The sequence below is a fragment of the Hemibagrus wyckioides genome, linkage group LG18, assembly GCF_019097595.1.
Source record: "Hemibagrus wyckioides isolate EC202008001 linkage group LG18, SWU_Hwy_1.0, whole genome shotgun sequence".
Classification (NCBI taxonomy): domain Eukaryota; kingdom Metazoa; phylum Chordata; class Actinopteri; order Siluriformes; family Bagridae; genus Hemibagrus; species Hemibagrus wyckioides.
In genome coordinates, this window is record NC_080727.1 from 3,822,501 (window position 1) to 3,838,461 (window position 15,961).

Below are 15,961 nucleotides of genomic sequence, written 5' to 3' on the forward strand. Positions count from 1 at the left end.
ATGTTATAGGGATCTAGTAAGCTTGTGGCAAAAGATATCCAGTCATTGATAATTATAGTTTCCTTTAATAACTAATCCCCCAAAGTGGTGTATTCCTTGCTGATTGGCCATCCCTAACGAGTATGGTAGATTGTGTGTGTGTTCATTTCAAAACCTTTAAGCAGATCAGATGCCTGTAGCTATAATAAAAATCTGTAATAATGTTGTTGTTAATAAAAATGTACCACTACCTATTCTGTATTTTTGTTTGATAGGTCTTACATAAAGGACAGGACACAAGAATAATATGTACACGCTTTAATTCTGCATTTTTTTAAATTTTTTTAAATTTTTTTAAATTTTTTTGTTTTTGCAGAGTACATACTGCTCCACACTGATCCAGCACGCTGAAGCCATAAACCGCTCCATACAGGTGGTAAACCTCGATCCAGCAGCAGAGCACTTTAATTATCCCGTCATGGCAGGTGAGAGTGATAGTAGAGAGAGTAGAGCAGGTTTCTAAAGCAGGAAAGTATAAAACATGCAGCTAATCTACTGAGTCTAGTCATTAACTAATGCTTTGATAATGTGATAAATATCACCAAAGCAGACCTCATTCTGGATCTTTTCTCTTCCATGATATGGATTTGTGGCTAAGAGGCATCCATACACTTGGACAAAAAGTCAAATGACTAACAAATTCATAATTATTGTGATTTTTTTTCTTACCATTCATTGTTCCTAATATTTTCATTTGCCCAGCTTTATCCAGGGTGCCAGTATTTCTGATTGGCTTTATATATGAAAATGTCTGGAGTCTAATTCCTTGACACTTTGAGTTAATCTCTTAAAAATAATTTCACTTCTTTTTAAAATGACAGATATCCGAGAGTTGATCCAGGTGGACGACGTGATGGAGGACGACTCGCTGAGGTTCGGCCCGAATGGAGGCTTGGTTTTCTGCATGGAGTACTTTGCTAGTAACTTTGACTGGCTGGAAGAAAATCTTGGGCATGTTGAGGATGACTACATACTGTTCGACTGCCCAGGTTATTAACTAGCTATTTCTTTACAAGTAATAGAGCATTATGTATAAGTTTAAATAAATGGCCAGTTCATTGACCTGAAATCATATTATTCTCATATCTGTGCCTCAATTTCAGGTCAGATTGAGCTCTACACTCATCTCCCGGTCATGAAGCAGTTAGTCGAGCAGCTCCAGCAGTGGGAGTTTCGTGTGTGTGGCGTCTTTTTAGTCGATTCTCAATTTATGGTGGAGAGCTTCAAGGTACTCGAACTGTTGATATGTTAGTCCTCTGTTCATTGTGTTTTATTTCCAGAAAATAATCTCTCTGAATGCTTTGTTTCACAGTTCATTTCTGGTGTCATGGCGGCCTTGAGCGCAATGGTCTCACTGGAAATCCCTCAGGTCAACATCATGACCAAAATGGACCTGCTGAGCCCTAAGTCTAAGAAAGAGATTGAGAAGTAAGCGATGATTCACAGAATGTACTTTGATGTATTAATGTTATTAACACGTGGTGGAATAAAACAGTGGAACGCAAACTGAGAGGTGACGTGTCGTGTACATGTGTCCTGCAGGTATCTAGATCCAGATATGTATTCGATGATGGAGGACAGCTCTTCCACACTGAGGAGCAAAAAATTCAGGAAGCTCACCAAAGCGATCTGTGGTTTGGTAAGTTAGGAAGAAGTAGTGATGGAAAAAAATCTCACAGATGAGTGGTCAGGGTGCCAAAACTTTGTATCATGACATTTCCTTTCACCTTCTTTGTGTAAAATAAATGTTACAGTAAAGATTTTGGAAGAAACTGGATTAGATGTGCCTTTTTTCTTTAGATTGATGACTACAGCATGGTCCGTTTCCTGCCCTTTGATCGCACTGATGATGAAGGCATCAACATTGTTCTCCAGCACATTGACTTCTCCATACAGTACGGCGAGGACCTGGAGTTTAAGGAACCCAAGGTAGGTACAGTTTGTGTCCTACAGTGCCGTGTTCATGCTGATCAGACAGTTAGGATGCGTTAGACATTCGGAAAACTCTAAAGATGTGCTGATGACCGGATATATAAACTCAGCAGAATGGTAGGACCATCCTAAACGCCAACATCTAAACGAATACTCATTAAAGTCATTTCTTTCTAATCCTTGGTCATTAAGAATGTTTAAAAGAATGGACTTATTCTCTATGAGGAAAATGTGAAGAAGAAAAAAAGATCAGTCAACAGGCATAAAAATATAGAGAAATATGAAATCTAGAGAGATAAAGAAGCAAATAATGTTTTATCACGGATTGGGATTTATCTTCCATATGCTGCATTATGGGATATTCTCAGCCATGGATTTATATATACACTGATCAGGCATAACATTATGACCACCTGGCTCATATTGTGTTGGTTTCCCTTTTGCTGCCAAAACAGCCCTGACCCGTCCTGCACTGTGTATTCTGACACCTTTCTATCAGAACCAGCATTAACTTCTTCAGCAATTTGAGCAACAGTAGCTCGTCTGTTAGATCGGATCACACGGACCAGCTTTCGCTGACCACATGCATCAATAAGCCTATGACCTTGTCACTGGTTCTGCACTGTTCCTTCTTTGGACCACTTATGATAGATACTGACCACTGACCACCGGGAACACCCCACAAGAGCTGCAGTTTTGGAGATGCTCTGATCCAGTGGTCTAGCCATCACAATTTGGCCCTTCGTCAAACTCACTCAAATCCTTACACTTGTCCATTTTCCCTGCTTCTAACACATCAACTTTGAGGACAAAATGTTCACTTACTAATATAATCCCACCCACTAAAAGGTGCCATAATGAGGAGATCATCAGTGTTATTCTTTTCACCGGTCATAATGATATGCCTGATCAGTGTACCTTTGAATATATATTTTTTTAATGAGTCACTATATAGTGTATAACATTGATACCTTGATTATTCAATGATTTATGAGATGATTTATTCTTGCCATTCATCATTGTACCGTTTTCTTCATCATCTATATTATGGTCATTTTTCTGTCCTTTTTTATATATATTTCCCAGGAGGATGATGAGGAGCCTGGCAATGAGAATTACGATGAATATTTCCAAGACAGAGTGGATTCCTAAACCCCATGGCCACATGGCCTCCAGAGACACTGAAGTGAACAGATATTTGTTCTGCACACAGCTGCTGAATGATGTGGAAATCCAAGCCTGCAAGTGAACACCACTGTACAGAAGAGTCTGGGTATAAAAAGAGAGAGAGAAGATTTATTTTCAGTTTTCTGTGTTTGTTTGACTCGTTTCGTTAATTAATTAATTCGTTTATCTATTACAGATGCTCTTTGCTCATGTACTGGATATCGACATGGCATGTATTATACATAAATAGTTGTAATGTTTAGTTTTTGTTTATTCAATAAAAGTGAGAAAAAGTGTGTGTCATCATTGTATTGTGAAATAATAATAAATAATTAATTTTTTAAAAAAACTTTCAAGGTGGATGTTTAACAGTAATCTGAGGACAGATACAATCTTAGGTACTATTTATAACAATACTAGGACATTTAACTAATTACACTAGTTATTTTAGAGTTAAAGCTGTTAATAATGGACAGTGTAGGCAACATAAGCAGAGTTATGATCACGACGAATGGGACGGCTAGACCACTGGATCAGAGCATTACAAACTGCAGCTCTTGTGGGGTGTTCCCGGTCTGCAGTGGTCAGTATCTATCAAAAGTAGTCCAAGGAAGGAACAGTGGTGAACCGGCGACAGGGTCATGGGTGGTCAAGGCTCATTGATGCACATGGAGAGCAAAGGCTGGCCTGTGTGATCCGCTCAAATTGCTGAAGAAGTTCTGATAGAAAGGTGTCAGAATACACAGTGCATCATAGTTTGTTGCCTATGGGGCTGTATAGGTGCAGACCAGTCAGGGTGCCCATGCTGACCCCTGTGCACCACCGAAAGCGCCAACACTGGACCATGGAGCAATGGAAGAAGGTGGCCTGGTCTGATGAAACATGTTTCCTTTTACATCACGTGGATGACCGGGTGCGTGTGCATCTCTTATGCACTATGGAAAGAAGGCATGTTGGCAGAGGCAGTGTTATGTTTTGCGAAACCTTGGGTCCTGCCATCCATGTGGATGTTACTTTGACACATACCACCTACCTAAGCATTGTTGCAGACCATGTACACCCTTTCATGGAAACACTATTCCCTGATGGCTGTGGCCTCTTTCAGCAGGATAATGCGTTTGATGAGCACAACAACGTGTTTGAGGTGTTGACTTGGCCCTCCAAATTCCCCAGACCTCAATCCAGTCGAGCGTCTGTGGGATGTGCTGGTCAAACAAATATGATCCGTGGAGGCTCCACCTTTCAACTTACACAAATTAAAGGATCTGCTGCTAACATCTTGGTCCCGGATACCACAGCACACCTTGAGGGATCTAGTGGAGTCCATGCCTCAGGGACAGGGCTGTTTTGTCAGCAAAATGGGGGCCAGCAGGCAGGTGGTCATAATGTAATGCCTGATCTTCGTATAGCACAGAAGCTTTATGCGTGAAAATAATATTTCGCGGTGACTTTTCTCTGCCCCCTTGTGGACAACAGGAGTAACTGCACTTAGAATTTTACAAGCCAGCTACTTCCGGTATCGCTGTGTTGGGTGGGACAGCGGAAGCGGCATTTTTTCCGTGCTGTGACATTAACCGAGTTCTTTCCAAAAAAACATTTTGGAAAACATTTTTAAAAATGCCGGTAAGCAAACTTATTTACACACATTTAAAGACATCTTTTATGATAAATATATATGACAGAAAAAGCTTTTAAAGTGAGAGTCTAGCAGCCTTTAGCTAGCGAACTTGCTATGTTAGCCTGCTACATGGTTAGCCAGCCGTCTTGTACAGCAGTAGTCTTATTTATTCATTTTAATATGATCAGGAGACAGATTTATTCGTTTTAAATGCATAGGATTGTGTTTTCTTAAAGAAAGACAAGAAAATAAAAGGAATAGTGGTGCACATCTGTAGTGCAGCGTCTTAGAGACTGGAGCTATTTTGCATTGGTTTGTAAATATTCACCATTTAAAGATGTATAAACGTTTTAAAGATGAAATCCTATTCATTGTTTTGTTGCATGGGTTGTGTTTTTATTTCTTTCAGGCTTATCATTCCAGTCTAATGGACGACGACACCAAATTGGTGGGAAATATGGCACTTTTGCCCCTCAAAACGCAGTTTAAAGGCCCTGCTCCTAAAGAAAGTAAGATATTTATTTGGAAGCTGTTTATATATGCTTTATATGTGTGTTATAGGCACTGTGATATATCTTCCTTAAATGGTCTCGAAACCTGTCACATCTCGGCGTCATCAGCTGTGACTGCATAATGTTCCTGTTTCCTTTTTTTCTCTCTCTCTCTTTCCTCTTTCAGCCAAAGACACAGACATCATCGACGAGGCCATCTACTACTTTAAAGCCAATGTTTTCTTCAAGAATTACGAAATTAAGGTGAGGCGAGACTGGAGAAAAAAATGCTGAATAAATCCAGAAAATGAGCGAGGACGGGGGGGGGGAATGCACGCATGTTTCAACACGCATGTCTGTCTCAGTCGCCTCTGGCAGCACTTTTCTGTTTCACCTTCACTCGTGTTGTATTTGTGTTTATTTCTGCTTCGAACTGATCAGCATTATGTACACGTATAGTCTCAGGGATATTCTTGACTTTTACACCGTTGTGATCCTTTCTTTAATAAATTTTTTTATTTGCGCCGTACCGTTTATCAGAACGAGGCAGACCGGACGTTGATCTACGTCACTCTGTACATCTCGGAATGCCTCAAGAAGCTGCAGAAGGTAAGTGTGCATCATATGCAATGAAGAAAACACTTAAAGGGGGTGAGAGTGAAATAATCGAGGGTGAAGCGGGAGTTACTGTTACCTTCATGAAGCTTTCTAAAAACGTCATGGCCTTTTAAGCGCTTTTCCAGCAATTTCCAGCACTACAGATATTTTTTATTAAAGAATATGCTGTACTTTTTTATCCAGTTCTAGTTACAATTAAGGTTATTATCCAGCAGCTAGAAACATCTGGTTCTTCACAAGCCTCTCATTAAGTCAATAATGCTAATTCTCCGTATATATAGAGAGCTTTCTATAAATTTGGACTTCAGTCTTTGTGTGCTGTGTGTTTTAATCCCTTCCTTGTATTTGATCCCCAGTGCAGCTCGAAAGGCCAGGGAGAGAAGGAGATGTACACGCTGGGAATCACCAACTTCCCCATTCCAGGAGAGCCGGGATTCCCTCTGAACGCCATGTACTCTAAACCTACCAACAGACAGGAAGAAGGTACGCTGTGTATACAGCTTCATTACAGACTTCAGTTTACACACTTTTGGGTTTTTATGATTTATTAGTTTAAACACAGATTTTTTTGTGCAGCAGAATGATGCTGAATATCAGATAAACAATGAAAACAAAATCTGTGTCTCTAAATGAAATGATTAAATTGTAGATTTTTACCTTTCAGAGGATTTAAAATGAGGTCAATTGTGATATATGGTATTTTAAAACAGATTATGCTTTGTAAAAATCTGCCACGGTTAGGGGTCGTGTTATATAGGAATCTTTCTGTAGTTCAGTTATGAGATTTCTAAAGGCTGGATGTTTCTTAGAGATTTTAGAGATCAGCACATGTTCACATTCAGATCGAATTATGGTCGAGTCCTCCTGCGGTGTACAGATGTTGATTTACACAGTCTGTAATTTGATCAGTCTCTACTCTCTATGTCCTGTGCAGAGACCATGAGGGCTTACCTGCAGCAGATTCGTCAGGAAACAGGCCTGAGACTGTGCGATAAAGTGTTCGACCCACAGACAGACAAGCCAAGCAAGGTGAGAGATTTGTTTTTATTTATTTTAAATTAGGTACATCTACCATGTAGGTGATACATTAGGTCATAGTTATGTTGCTATACAAAATGTCGGCTGACATCATATCATTATATGCATATTGACAGCTAAAAACTCTAGATGGCCACTTTATTAAGTACTACATATTTTATATATACTCTATTTATACACAAAGGTTTTGGGACACCCCTCCAAATCATTGAATAAATGTGTTGTCTTTCTAGAGAAAGGACCTCTTAATGCTTCAGCTTCATACCAAGACATTTTGGACAATTTCATGCTCCCAACGTTGTGGAAACAGTTTGGGGATGACCCCTTCCTGTTCCAACATGACTGCACACCAGCGCACAAAGCAAGGTCCATAAAGACATGGATGAGAGAGTTTAGTGTGGAGGAACTGCACAGAGTCCTGACCTCAGCCCCATAGAACACCTTTGGGATGAATTAGAGCGGAGACTGCAAGCCAGACCTTCTCGTCCAACATCAGTGCCTGACCTCACAAATGCACTTCTAGAGGAATGGTCAAAAATTCCCATAAACACACTCCTAAACCTTGTGGAAAGCCTTCCCAGAAGAGTTGAAGCTGTTATAGCTGCAAAGGGCGGGACAACTCCATATTACATTCATGTGCATGGAAAGGCAGACGTCCCAGTTTTGGCCTGGCTCACAGTCTCCACTCTAATTCATCCCAAAGGTGTTCTATGGGGTTGAGGTCAGGATTCTGTGCAGGCCAGTCAAGTTCCTCCACACCAAACTCACTCATCCATGTCTTTATGGACCTTGCTTTGGTCACTGGTGTGCAGTCACACAGGCAAGTTGGGAGCATGAAATTGTCCAGAATGTCTTGGTATGAAGCCGAAGGCATTAAGAGTTCCTTTCACTGGAACTAAGGGGCCGAGCCCAACCCCTGAATGCAATGATTTGGAGGGGTGTTCCAAAACTTTTGCCAATATAAGTGTATCTCAGATGTTGAATAAATGCACTACTACTACTTTTGGTTGAGATTTTCAATGTGAACCACACGACTCAACACTATTTATTCTGTGTATAATACTTATACACTGTGATTTGGGACGCAGTCTGTTAAGTCTAATCACCAAAACGTCTGTCTTTTTCCTCTACAGTGGTGGGTGTGCTTTGTAAAGAAACAGTTCATGAACAAGAGTCTCTCTGCTCCAGGGCAATAAGAAGCAACTGGAAGTTTCTCAGTCATCCATGTGGAACGTGGATGGGAATAATATTCCAGTTTTGCTTATGATGTTTTCCTTATTTTTTTTTTCCTCCTTCCATTGGATACCAGATTTAAGATTAATTTTATACCTGCATATTTGATTTCCTGACATTAAACATGACATGTACGACTCAAGGTAATCAAATAAAAGCTGAACAATAAAAACGGTTTATTCTGTACTTGTATACAGACTCTTGAATATTCTCCACACAGGAATGGTTTTTAATTCTTCTGTTTTGGGATAAATGCTGCCAGAGTTATTCCTTAGCTACAAACACTCCATTTTTTATGATAAGAAAAGATGATGCATCTGAGGAGTCAAAGATGAGACCAACAAATGTTTCTCACACATTTAGAGAAAAACATGTAATCAGATTAACCACTTTTCAACAAATTTGAAGCATAAATTATGACACACACACACACACACACACACACAACAAGCTTATAGACTTTTAGACAAAATGCTTTTATTGAGCAATAACAAGGTAAACAGGAGAAAATGAACAAAAGATTTAAAAACAATAACTGAGCGAGTTCTACATAAACGTCTGGCGGCTTTAACGCCATAAACGAATAAAAATGAAGTGGAGGAGAAACAGACAGATGATCAGGTTGACGTGGCTATAATACAGGGTATTTACAGACGCAGAATATTTTTACACACAAACAGGAATTCTTTTTGGTTTGTCCAAAACAAAACCGGAGGATTCCGACAGACATGGCATCACTGAATTCGATTCTGTCCTGTACATGAGGATGAATTAAGGCAGCAGGGAGCACAGAGACTCCTTAGTGAGAGATGTTTGGGAAGTGAGGTTCTCTGTAGCTACAGTGATTGTGATACTCAGGGGGGTCGGGGGGGGGGGGGGGGAGATTGCATAAGTGACTTTGCATATAGTCGATGGCTCAGAGGCGAGGAGGGGGGAAAAAAGGTCATGCATTACACTTCATCATTGAAATAAATAAGTGTCTCTCTCTCTCACACACACACACACTATAACTTCTAACCATGCATTCAGAGAAAATACAGCTGTTAGAAAATTTCCATTTCTTTATGAAGAGTGATGGATTGCTGATCTTGCTTATTTCTACCTCTTCTGTCTGTGGGAAAGAAGAAAACAAGCAACTGATTGGCGATTACGTCTGTGACAAATTACAGCTTGTGTTCTTTTAGATGTCAAGCTACATGTAGGACGATGAGGAGTGACGCATGTCTGAATATTCACACTTTACACACAGTATTTCTTTTCCCATTAGGACATTTTGTCCATTCCAACCATCACATTTACTGGTTAAAGCAAACAAATGGTGTGGTTTTTTTTGTGTTAGTCAATAATATACACTATACTGCCAAAAGTATTGGGACACCCCTCCAAATCATTGAGTTCAGGTGTTGTTTTTCAGGGGTTGGGCTCGGCCCCTTAGTTCCAGTGACGGGAACTCCTAATGCTTCAGCTTCATACCAAGACATTTTGGACAATTTCATGCTCCCAACTTTGTGGGAACAGTTTGGGGATGACCCCTTCCTGTTCCAACATGACTGCACACCAGTGCCTAAAGCAAGGTCCATAAAGACATGGATGAGCGAGTTTGGTGTGGAGTCCTGACCTCAACCTGACAGAACATCTTCGGGATGAATTAGAGTGGAGACTGTGATCTAGACCTTCTCATCAAACATCAGTGCCTGACCTCACAAATGCGCTTCTAGAGGAACGGTCAAAAATTCCCATGAACACGCTCCTAAACCTTGTGGAAAGCCTTCCCAGAAGAGCTGAAGCTGTTATAGCTGCAAAGGGCGGGACAACTCCATATTACATTCATGTGCATGTAAAGGCAGATGTCCCAAAACTTTTGGCAATATAGTGTACTTCCAGGGTTGCAGAAGTCTTAATCATTTTTTTTTAATCCAAGACTGTAAATTATTTTAAATATTTGCTGTATCTGGATTAACTGCTACCAGAAAACTTTGAGAAATACGTGAGAAAGTTTGTGAAGATGAACATAAACTTAAACAGAATACACTTCCTCCACTGCTGAAAATCACTGGGATATCAAAGATTCTCACTTACTCATGATCAGAGTGTATATAACTGGGTGATGCTATATAATCTTACCAGTGAAGTGAGTATTGCAGTGAAGGGAAGATCTAGTCGAATGCCATCTCCTGACTTTTTCTCACACAGCGGGCTACTTTCCTTTTGAACTCTCCGTTAGGATCCTCTCGCCATTCTTTCTGTCAACACACACACACCCTTGCATATCATCAAAGCACTCTCCACACCTACGTCATAGCATGGTAAACGAGCTGCACTGGTAGAGACTTACAGCGGCGTCCACGTTAGCCGGCGAGTCGCTGTTCGGGTCAGCCAGCATGGAGATGACGCTGATCATGATGGTCTCGACAGTGTGGATCGGCAGCCAGCGCTCTTCAGGCTTCTCGTAGCCAAACCTGTCCTCTCCTGGCTCGTGGAGGATTGAGATGCAGACGTCTCCATTCTTCGCCACTGAAGATCAGATGACATGCATGCTAGTTAAATAATTCATAAAGTGCTGCTGGGCCAAAGAAAAAACTTCCAAAATGCCGCATTAAAATATTTTTTTTGAAAGACACAAGCTGGACCTTATGACAACGTAGAACAAGGACAAGCTTTTGTCAGACCTCCTGATGTGGTTTAAGTGATCAGGTATAAATCGGTTTTAAACATTAGACTTACACCTGCATGCTTCTCTGTACTTTAAAGGCCAGGTGAAGGTGGTCCAGGCATACACTTACCATTAGGGTGCCAGATTTCTGTAATAAATTTCAACTTCGGAGGACGAAGTGGGTAGTCATGAGGAAAGGTGAGGTTTGCTTTAAAAAATCCACCCTCGCTATTACAGGGGGAAAAAAAAATAGAAATCGTATTAAATGGAGGTTCTTTCTACCAGCATAATGACAGGATGTGAATCTGTAGGAATTACTCACTCACTCAATTACTTACAACAACGTATCAGCCGGACCGATGATCACAACCTCCCACTGATAGATATCATCGTCGTCGATCAGACCAGCCGAAAATCCTTCAACAGGGTTCTTATTGAGTTCTGTGATCAAAACACAAAAACAATCAGTATTTTCAGACAATGCCCCAACCAAAAATAAGCCAAAAAAGCTGAACAGCCTTTAAGAACCAAACCAGGAATGAGAGATCATCTGCTCTCCTTATGTGGGTTGGTCCTTCCACATGGGTATAAATCCAATGCCAAAAGGGGCTATGTCAATAAATGATCATTAACTTGTAGTTGATATACTTTACTAAAATCTAACAGCTGATAAATCTTTAAAAAATGACGTAATTCCTTAATGTAGGATTTATAATCAAGCTTAGGGTTACACACATTCCCCGACTCAATATGTATTCTAACAAATCCGGCCTCTCATCTGGCTCTGATTGGCTGAGAACGCCTGGGTTAGATCAAACAGCCAATCGTAGCGCAGGAGGCAGGATTTGTCACAATGTGGATAGTACAACATAGCTAAATACAAGCCGTTTTAAAAACTGAGCCAAAATATATACTGAAAATTGTCAAAACTATAATTATTTGAACCTGCCATAATAAAATAACAAAAGAAAAAAGATGACGTGTATCTCTGTACTTCTCACTTTAATCTTACCGACCTGTTTATCTGTTTTAGCCATCCGAGCTAGCTTAAACAAATCATAGGCAGATTTATATTGAAATTATTCGAACATGTCAAGCCTTTAAACAGACGTTAACTTTTTAACATACATTTCCAGCCATCTTTTTCGCTTAATTATCCAGTAATTTCCCCAATTTATAATTTAATAACTAGTTTATAGCCTAGCTAGCTAGCTTTTTCTCAAAAAAAAGGCTCAATAAGTCTTCTTATTAACATTAAAAAACAATAAACTATTTTCCTCATTACCTGCTAACTGTTTTCTAAGAAGAAGTGACGACTGCTCGGTCATTTTAATTAACCAATTAGATTACGAAAAAAGGCTTAAAGTGAATGTTTTAAAAAGAAAATAACAGCGAACTTCCACACCGTGCCTGCTGTTTCGCCTTCTAACTGTTGTCAGCTGATTGACATCTCTTTTGTCCAATCAGAGTTGAGACCCGCCCAAACGCTCCGTGCGCTTGCGCGACAGGGAAAAGGCGCATGAGTTTTGAAGCGTATTCAGAACTATTGGATTGGAGTGAAATATAATATTGCTATTAAACAATTAAAGAAAAAGAATTAAAATGCATTCACTTAAGTAATGGCACACGGAACACTTTTTTTCAGACGTATACATCCTATAATATTAAAGACATTTCAGTAATTTCAATAAATTAGAGAGTGGATGTTCACCATTTTTATGGTCATGTAGCTGTGGCTCGAGGTTTTGCGTATTCTACTTCATCTTAAATGCAATTTGCGATATCATGATTGAAATTCCGAGTGTTTCTGAATTACCTCACTGCGATTGGAAAAGCATGAAGCATGTTCTGACTGAGCAGAAACTGTGCTGTAGTAACACAAAATGACCACTAGATGGCACACGACTCACATCCAATATGCAATGGCAAGGCCAGGCAGAGAGCGCAGACAGTTTTAAAAAATGTAGCTACAAAAGTCTATTTTAGTTGATCATCATGCATCATCAGAAGGAATGTAAATATGTTTGGTTCATACGATGCATGAGATTGTCTGCATAACCGGAGACACCGGCTCTCTCCATTCTCTAACTCTTATCCTAAGAGCTTCATTATCTCCTCTACATGCCAGATTCTTGCATTTGTGTTTTTTCCAGCTCCATATAAGGCCATTGTGTGGCTGGGTGCCCAGACACCCACACCAAACATAGCCTTAATATGGCAGAGGGTGGTTTAGGAGTCTCATTCCTCATCCAGGAAACCAAAACAACAGGATTAGCTTTTTTTACTGCATGATACAAGCAGGCCAGTGTGTCAGAAAGTAGAACATGGTGTGTCATGTTTTTTTTTTTGTGTTTTGTCAGAAATGGACATTTGATGTTCACTGTGCTGAATTTGGATTGGTCAGAAGGTGTTGATTTGTTGTCTGGTACAACAGCTCTGACAGTCGTTCTGGCAAATGACTGGTTTATATTAATGCCCTGGTTCAGGACATGTACGGTGGTCTAATTAATAAAGAGATGAAATGTTATTGTTATTTAACAAAGTAAAAATGTATTGCCATTTGTTATCTGGAGTTTTCCTTAAGGAGATGGAAGCAGTCCCAAGGGTCTGCGCTTTTGTAACCACAGGAAAGTCTTTAGGACAAATGGATCATGTCATTTTTATAACAATGAGAGGCTTGTGAGAGAGCATGGGTTTATAGCAGGAAATAAGTTCTTAATATGATCTGAAGGACATTCCACGACATTAAATTTATCTATAAATGGTTTAAAATGATTATGGATTGTTCTTTGATGCAGTGAAAAATTATAATCACTGGCAAGTTGCTGTGGTATGAGCTTCGGGACATACTTCAGGGTATGCTGTTATTAGAAAATACTACATTTCACTAGCTCCAGCTTCACATCAGGTATATCACCTAAACCAAGTTGTTGATCATTTTCCTTATTTTTTTAATCGGAAAGAGGTGTGATAATCCCACATCATCCTGCCTTGTTTTATTCCTAGTTTTTGCTGCAGAAATAATATTCATTATTAACCCACATCCAAATCCATATCCCTTAACTAGCCAGATATTTTCAACAAAATCCATTTCATCATGGCATTCGGAATCCCAGAAAGCAGAACCGCACTGCTGTGTGTGTTTGTACTGTAGGTTTATCGTGCAGGCCAGAATGGTTTGTACGCAGTTCTCGTTTTAATTAATGCTCCACTATACTGGACTGCTGACTGGGCTTTTTCCCTCAGGCCTGCCACAGTTAAAGTGTCAGTCATGGGGTGAGCGATAAACGGCCTATAAATGGTTTGACTGACTAGCGGGTGAAAGAATGCACATGAATTGGTGAGACGGTTCTTTGTGTGAGATTGTATTTGAATTTGAATGCATTCAGTAATCTGGAATAACAAAACTTAAATATACTGTATTTCTGACCCTATACATGATTTATAGCCTGATAAATTGGCTTTAAAATGTATAATATTTTATATTATTGAACATATATATCAGTAAACAGACATCATGTGAATAATATGTGATAAATAAAACCACATGGCTTAATGATTAAGAAAAATGAAATAAAGTGAAGTCAGTTTATATATTTATGGTTAACCTGTTATGAATCTCAATAAAGACACTCTAAATAAAACATTAGCAAATATATTTATTTGCTGTGAGGACCTCTTTTTTTTTTTTTTTAGATCATCACTTTATTCCATCATTAGCTTGATTTTAATCCCATATACACTATATTGCCAAACGTTTTGGACACCCCTCCAAATCCAGTGAAGCGAACTCTTAATGCTTCAGCTTCATACCAAGATATTTTGGACGATTTCATGCTCCCAACTTTGTGGGAACAGTTTGGGGATGACCCCTTCCTGTAACAACATGACTGCGCACCAGTGCACAAAGCAAGGTCCATAAAGACATGAGCGAGTTTGGTGTGGAACTTGAGGAACTTGACTGGCCTGCACAGAGTCCTGACCTTAACCCGATAACTTTGGGATGAATTAGAGCGGAGACTGCGCGCCAGGTCTGCCTTTACATCTGCATAAGTCTAAAACGGAGTTGCAGCTATAACTCGCCCTTTGCAGCTATAACAGCTTCAACTCTTCTGGGATGGCTTTCCACAAGGTTTAGGAGTGTGTTTAAGGGAATGTTTGACCATTCCTCTAGAAGAGCATTTGTGAGGTCAGGCACTGATGTTGGACAAGAAGGTCTGGCTCGCAGTCTCAGCTCTAATTCATCCCAAAGGTGTTCTGTTGGGTTGAGGTCAGGACTCCACACCAAACTCACTCATCCATGTCTTTATGGACCTTGCTTTGGTCACTGGTGTACAGTCATGTTGGAACAGGAAGGGGTCATCTCCAAACTGTTCCCACAAAGTTGGGAGCATGAAATTGTCCAAAATGTCTTGGTATGAAGCTGAAGCATTAAGAGTTCCCTTCACTGGAACTAAGGGGCCGAGCCCAACCCCTGAAAAACAACACCTGAACTCAATGATTCGGAGGGGTGTCCAAAAACTTTTGGCAATATAGTGTATGTTCCTAACTGAAGCATTAATTAAGAGTTTTCCTGCATTTAAAGGGGTGCCTTTAAAAAAAAAACCTGTGTGAAATCAAGCGGCACATATCTCCATGACAACCCTGAGGTGCCGAAACTAATTTAGTGCGCTCGTATCCGTTTATCTGTGCTCGTGGTGTGTCAGAATGATTGCAGACTCTCTGGGCTCTGAGTTAATCTTGTGATTTGTTCCTGTAGAGTTGTTTTATCAGTGGCACAGCGTACACAGAGCGAGTGCTTTATCACAGCATCCAAATATAACCACGTTTCTCCAAATGGCTACGAACCTGATTTAACACTGTGGTTGATCGCTGGTCAATGACTGCAGGTAGTATTCATCCAAATTAAGCTGTTGAGAAGTTGAGGGTTTTGTGAATGAGCGTCAAACGTTGTCTCTTGGTTGCTCAGATGTCACCTCATGACCTTCCAGACACCAAAACACTACATTCCAAAAAACATAGTTTAAAAATATGCAATTTCTCAACACCAAATCCACTAAAGCATGCACTGACCAAGTCAAAATGACCTCCCAGGCAACAATTCTTCCAAGGTTTCTTGGCTAAGAGTAGCATGGATATGTTTTTTTTTTTTTTTTTTAGCATAGAATAAGC

General features: G+C 39.9%; 3 protein-coding genes across 3 annotated transcripts in view; 2 read left to right on the forward strand and 1 right to left on the reverse strand.

Moving 5' to 3' along the window:
- gpn3 (GPN-loop GTPase 3) overlaps positions 1-3,441 on the forward strand; it is a 4,046-nt gene extending 605 nt beyond the window's left edge. Inside the window, exons 2-8 of the mRNA XM_058414916.1 lie at positions 356-464; positions 861-1,028; positions 1,143-1,267; positions 1,352-1,467; positions 1,582-1,678; positions 1,840-1,968; positions 3,058-3,441. Coding sequence (XP_058270899.1) covers positions 356-464; positions 861-1,028; positions 1,143-1,267; positions 1,352-1,467; positions 1,582-1,678; positions 1,840-1,968; positions 3,058-3,123 — 810 coding nt within the window. The 3' untranslated portion in view covers positions 3,124-3,441. The remainder of the gene's footprint in view (positions 1-355; positions 465-860; positions 1,029-1,142; positions 1,268-1,351; positions 1,468-1,581; positions 1,679-1,839; positions 1,969-3,057) is intronic.
- A 1,169-nt stretch (positions 3,442-4,610) lies between these two features.
- arpc3 (actin related protein 2/3 complex, subunit 3) lies at positions 4,611-8,328 on the forward strand. The gene is made up of 7 exons (XM_058414768.1): positions 4,611-4,761; positions 5,166-5,265; positions 5,435-5,511; positions 5,788-5,856; positions 6,222-6,348; positions 6,800-6,894; positions 8,037-8,328. Exons 1-7 carry the CDS (start codon positions 4,756-4,758, stop codon positions 8,097-8,099), a joined length of 537 nt encoding a protein of 178 aa, XP_058270751.1. The 5' UTR covers positions 4,611-4,755; the 3' UTR covers positions 8,100-8,328.
- A 266-nt stretch (positions 8,329-8,594) lies between these two features.
- Positions 8,595-12,228, reverse strand: ube2g1b (ubiquitin-conjugating enzyme E2G 1b (UBC7 homolog, yeast)). The gene is made up of 6 exons (XM_058414788.1): positions 12,075-12,228; positions 11,128-11,230; positions 10,920-11,017; positions 10,472-10,650; positions 10,261-10,379; positions 8,595-9,247 (listed from the first exon to the last, which is right to left on the reverse strand). The coding sequence occupies exons 1-5, from the start codon at positions 12,115-12,117 to the stop codon at positions 10,293-10,295; spliced, it is 510 nt and encodes a 169-aa protein (XP_058270771.1). The 5' UTR covers positions 12,118-12,228; the 3' UTR covers positions 8,595-9,247; positions 10,261-10,292.
- Positions 12,229-15,961: the final 3,733 nt, after the last annotated feature.

What these genes read in the sequence shown, in the direction of transcription:
- arpc3 (XM_058414768.1), top strand. An exon ending in AGGCCCTGCTCCTAAAGAAA is followed by an intron (nt 5,266 to 5,434) that starts GTAAGATATTTA and finishes TTCCTCTTTCAG; the next exon opens with CCAAAGACACAGACATCATC. An exon ending in AGACAGACAAGCCAAGCAAG is followed by an intron (nt 6,895 to 8,036) that starts GTGAGAGATTTG and finishes TTTCCTCTACAG; the next exon opens with TGGTGGGTGTGCTTTGTAAA.
- ube2g1b (XM_058414788.1), bottom strand. Translation starts at nt 12,117, where the DNA reads ATGACCGAGCAGTCGTCACTTCTTCTTAGAAAACAGTTAGCAG. An exon ending in GGTCCGGCTGATACGTTGTT is followed by an intron (nt 11,018 to 11,127) that starts GTAAGTAATTGA and finishes CCCCTGTAATAG; the next exon opens with CGAGGGTGGATTTTTTAAAG. An exon ending in CGGCTAACGTGGACGCCGCT is followed by an intron (nt 10,380 to 10,471) that starts GTAAGTCTCTAC and finishes GTGTGTTGACAG; the next exon opens with AAAGAATGGCGAGAGGATCC.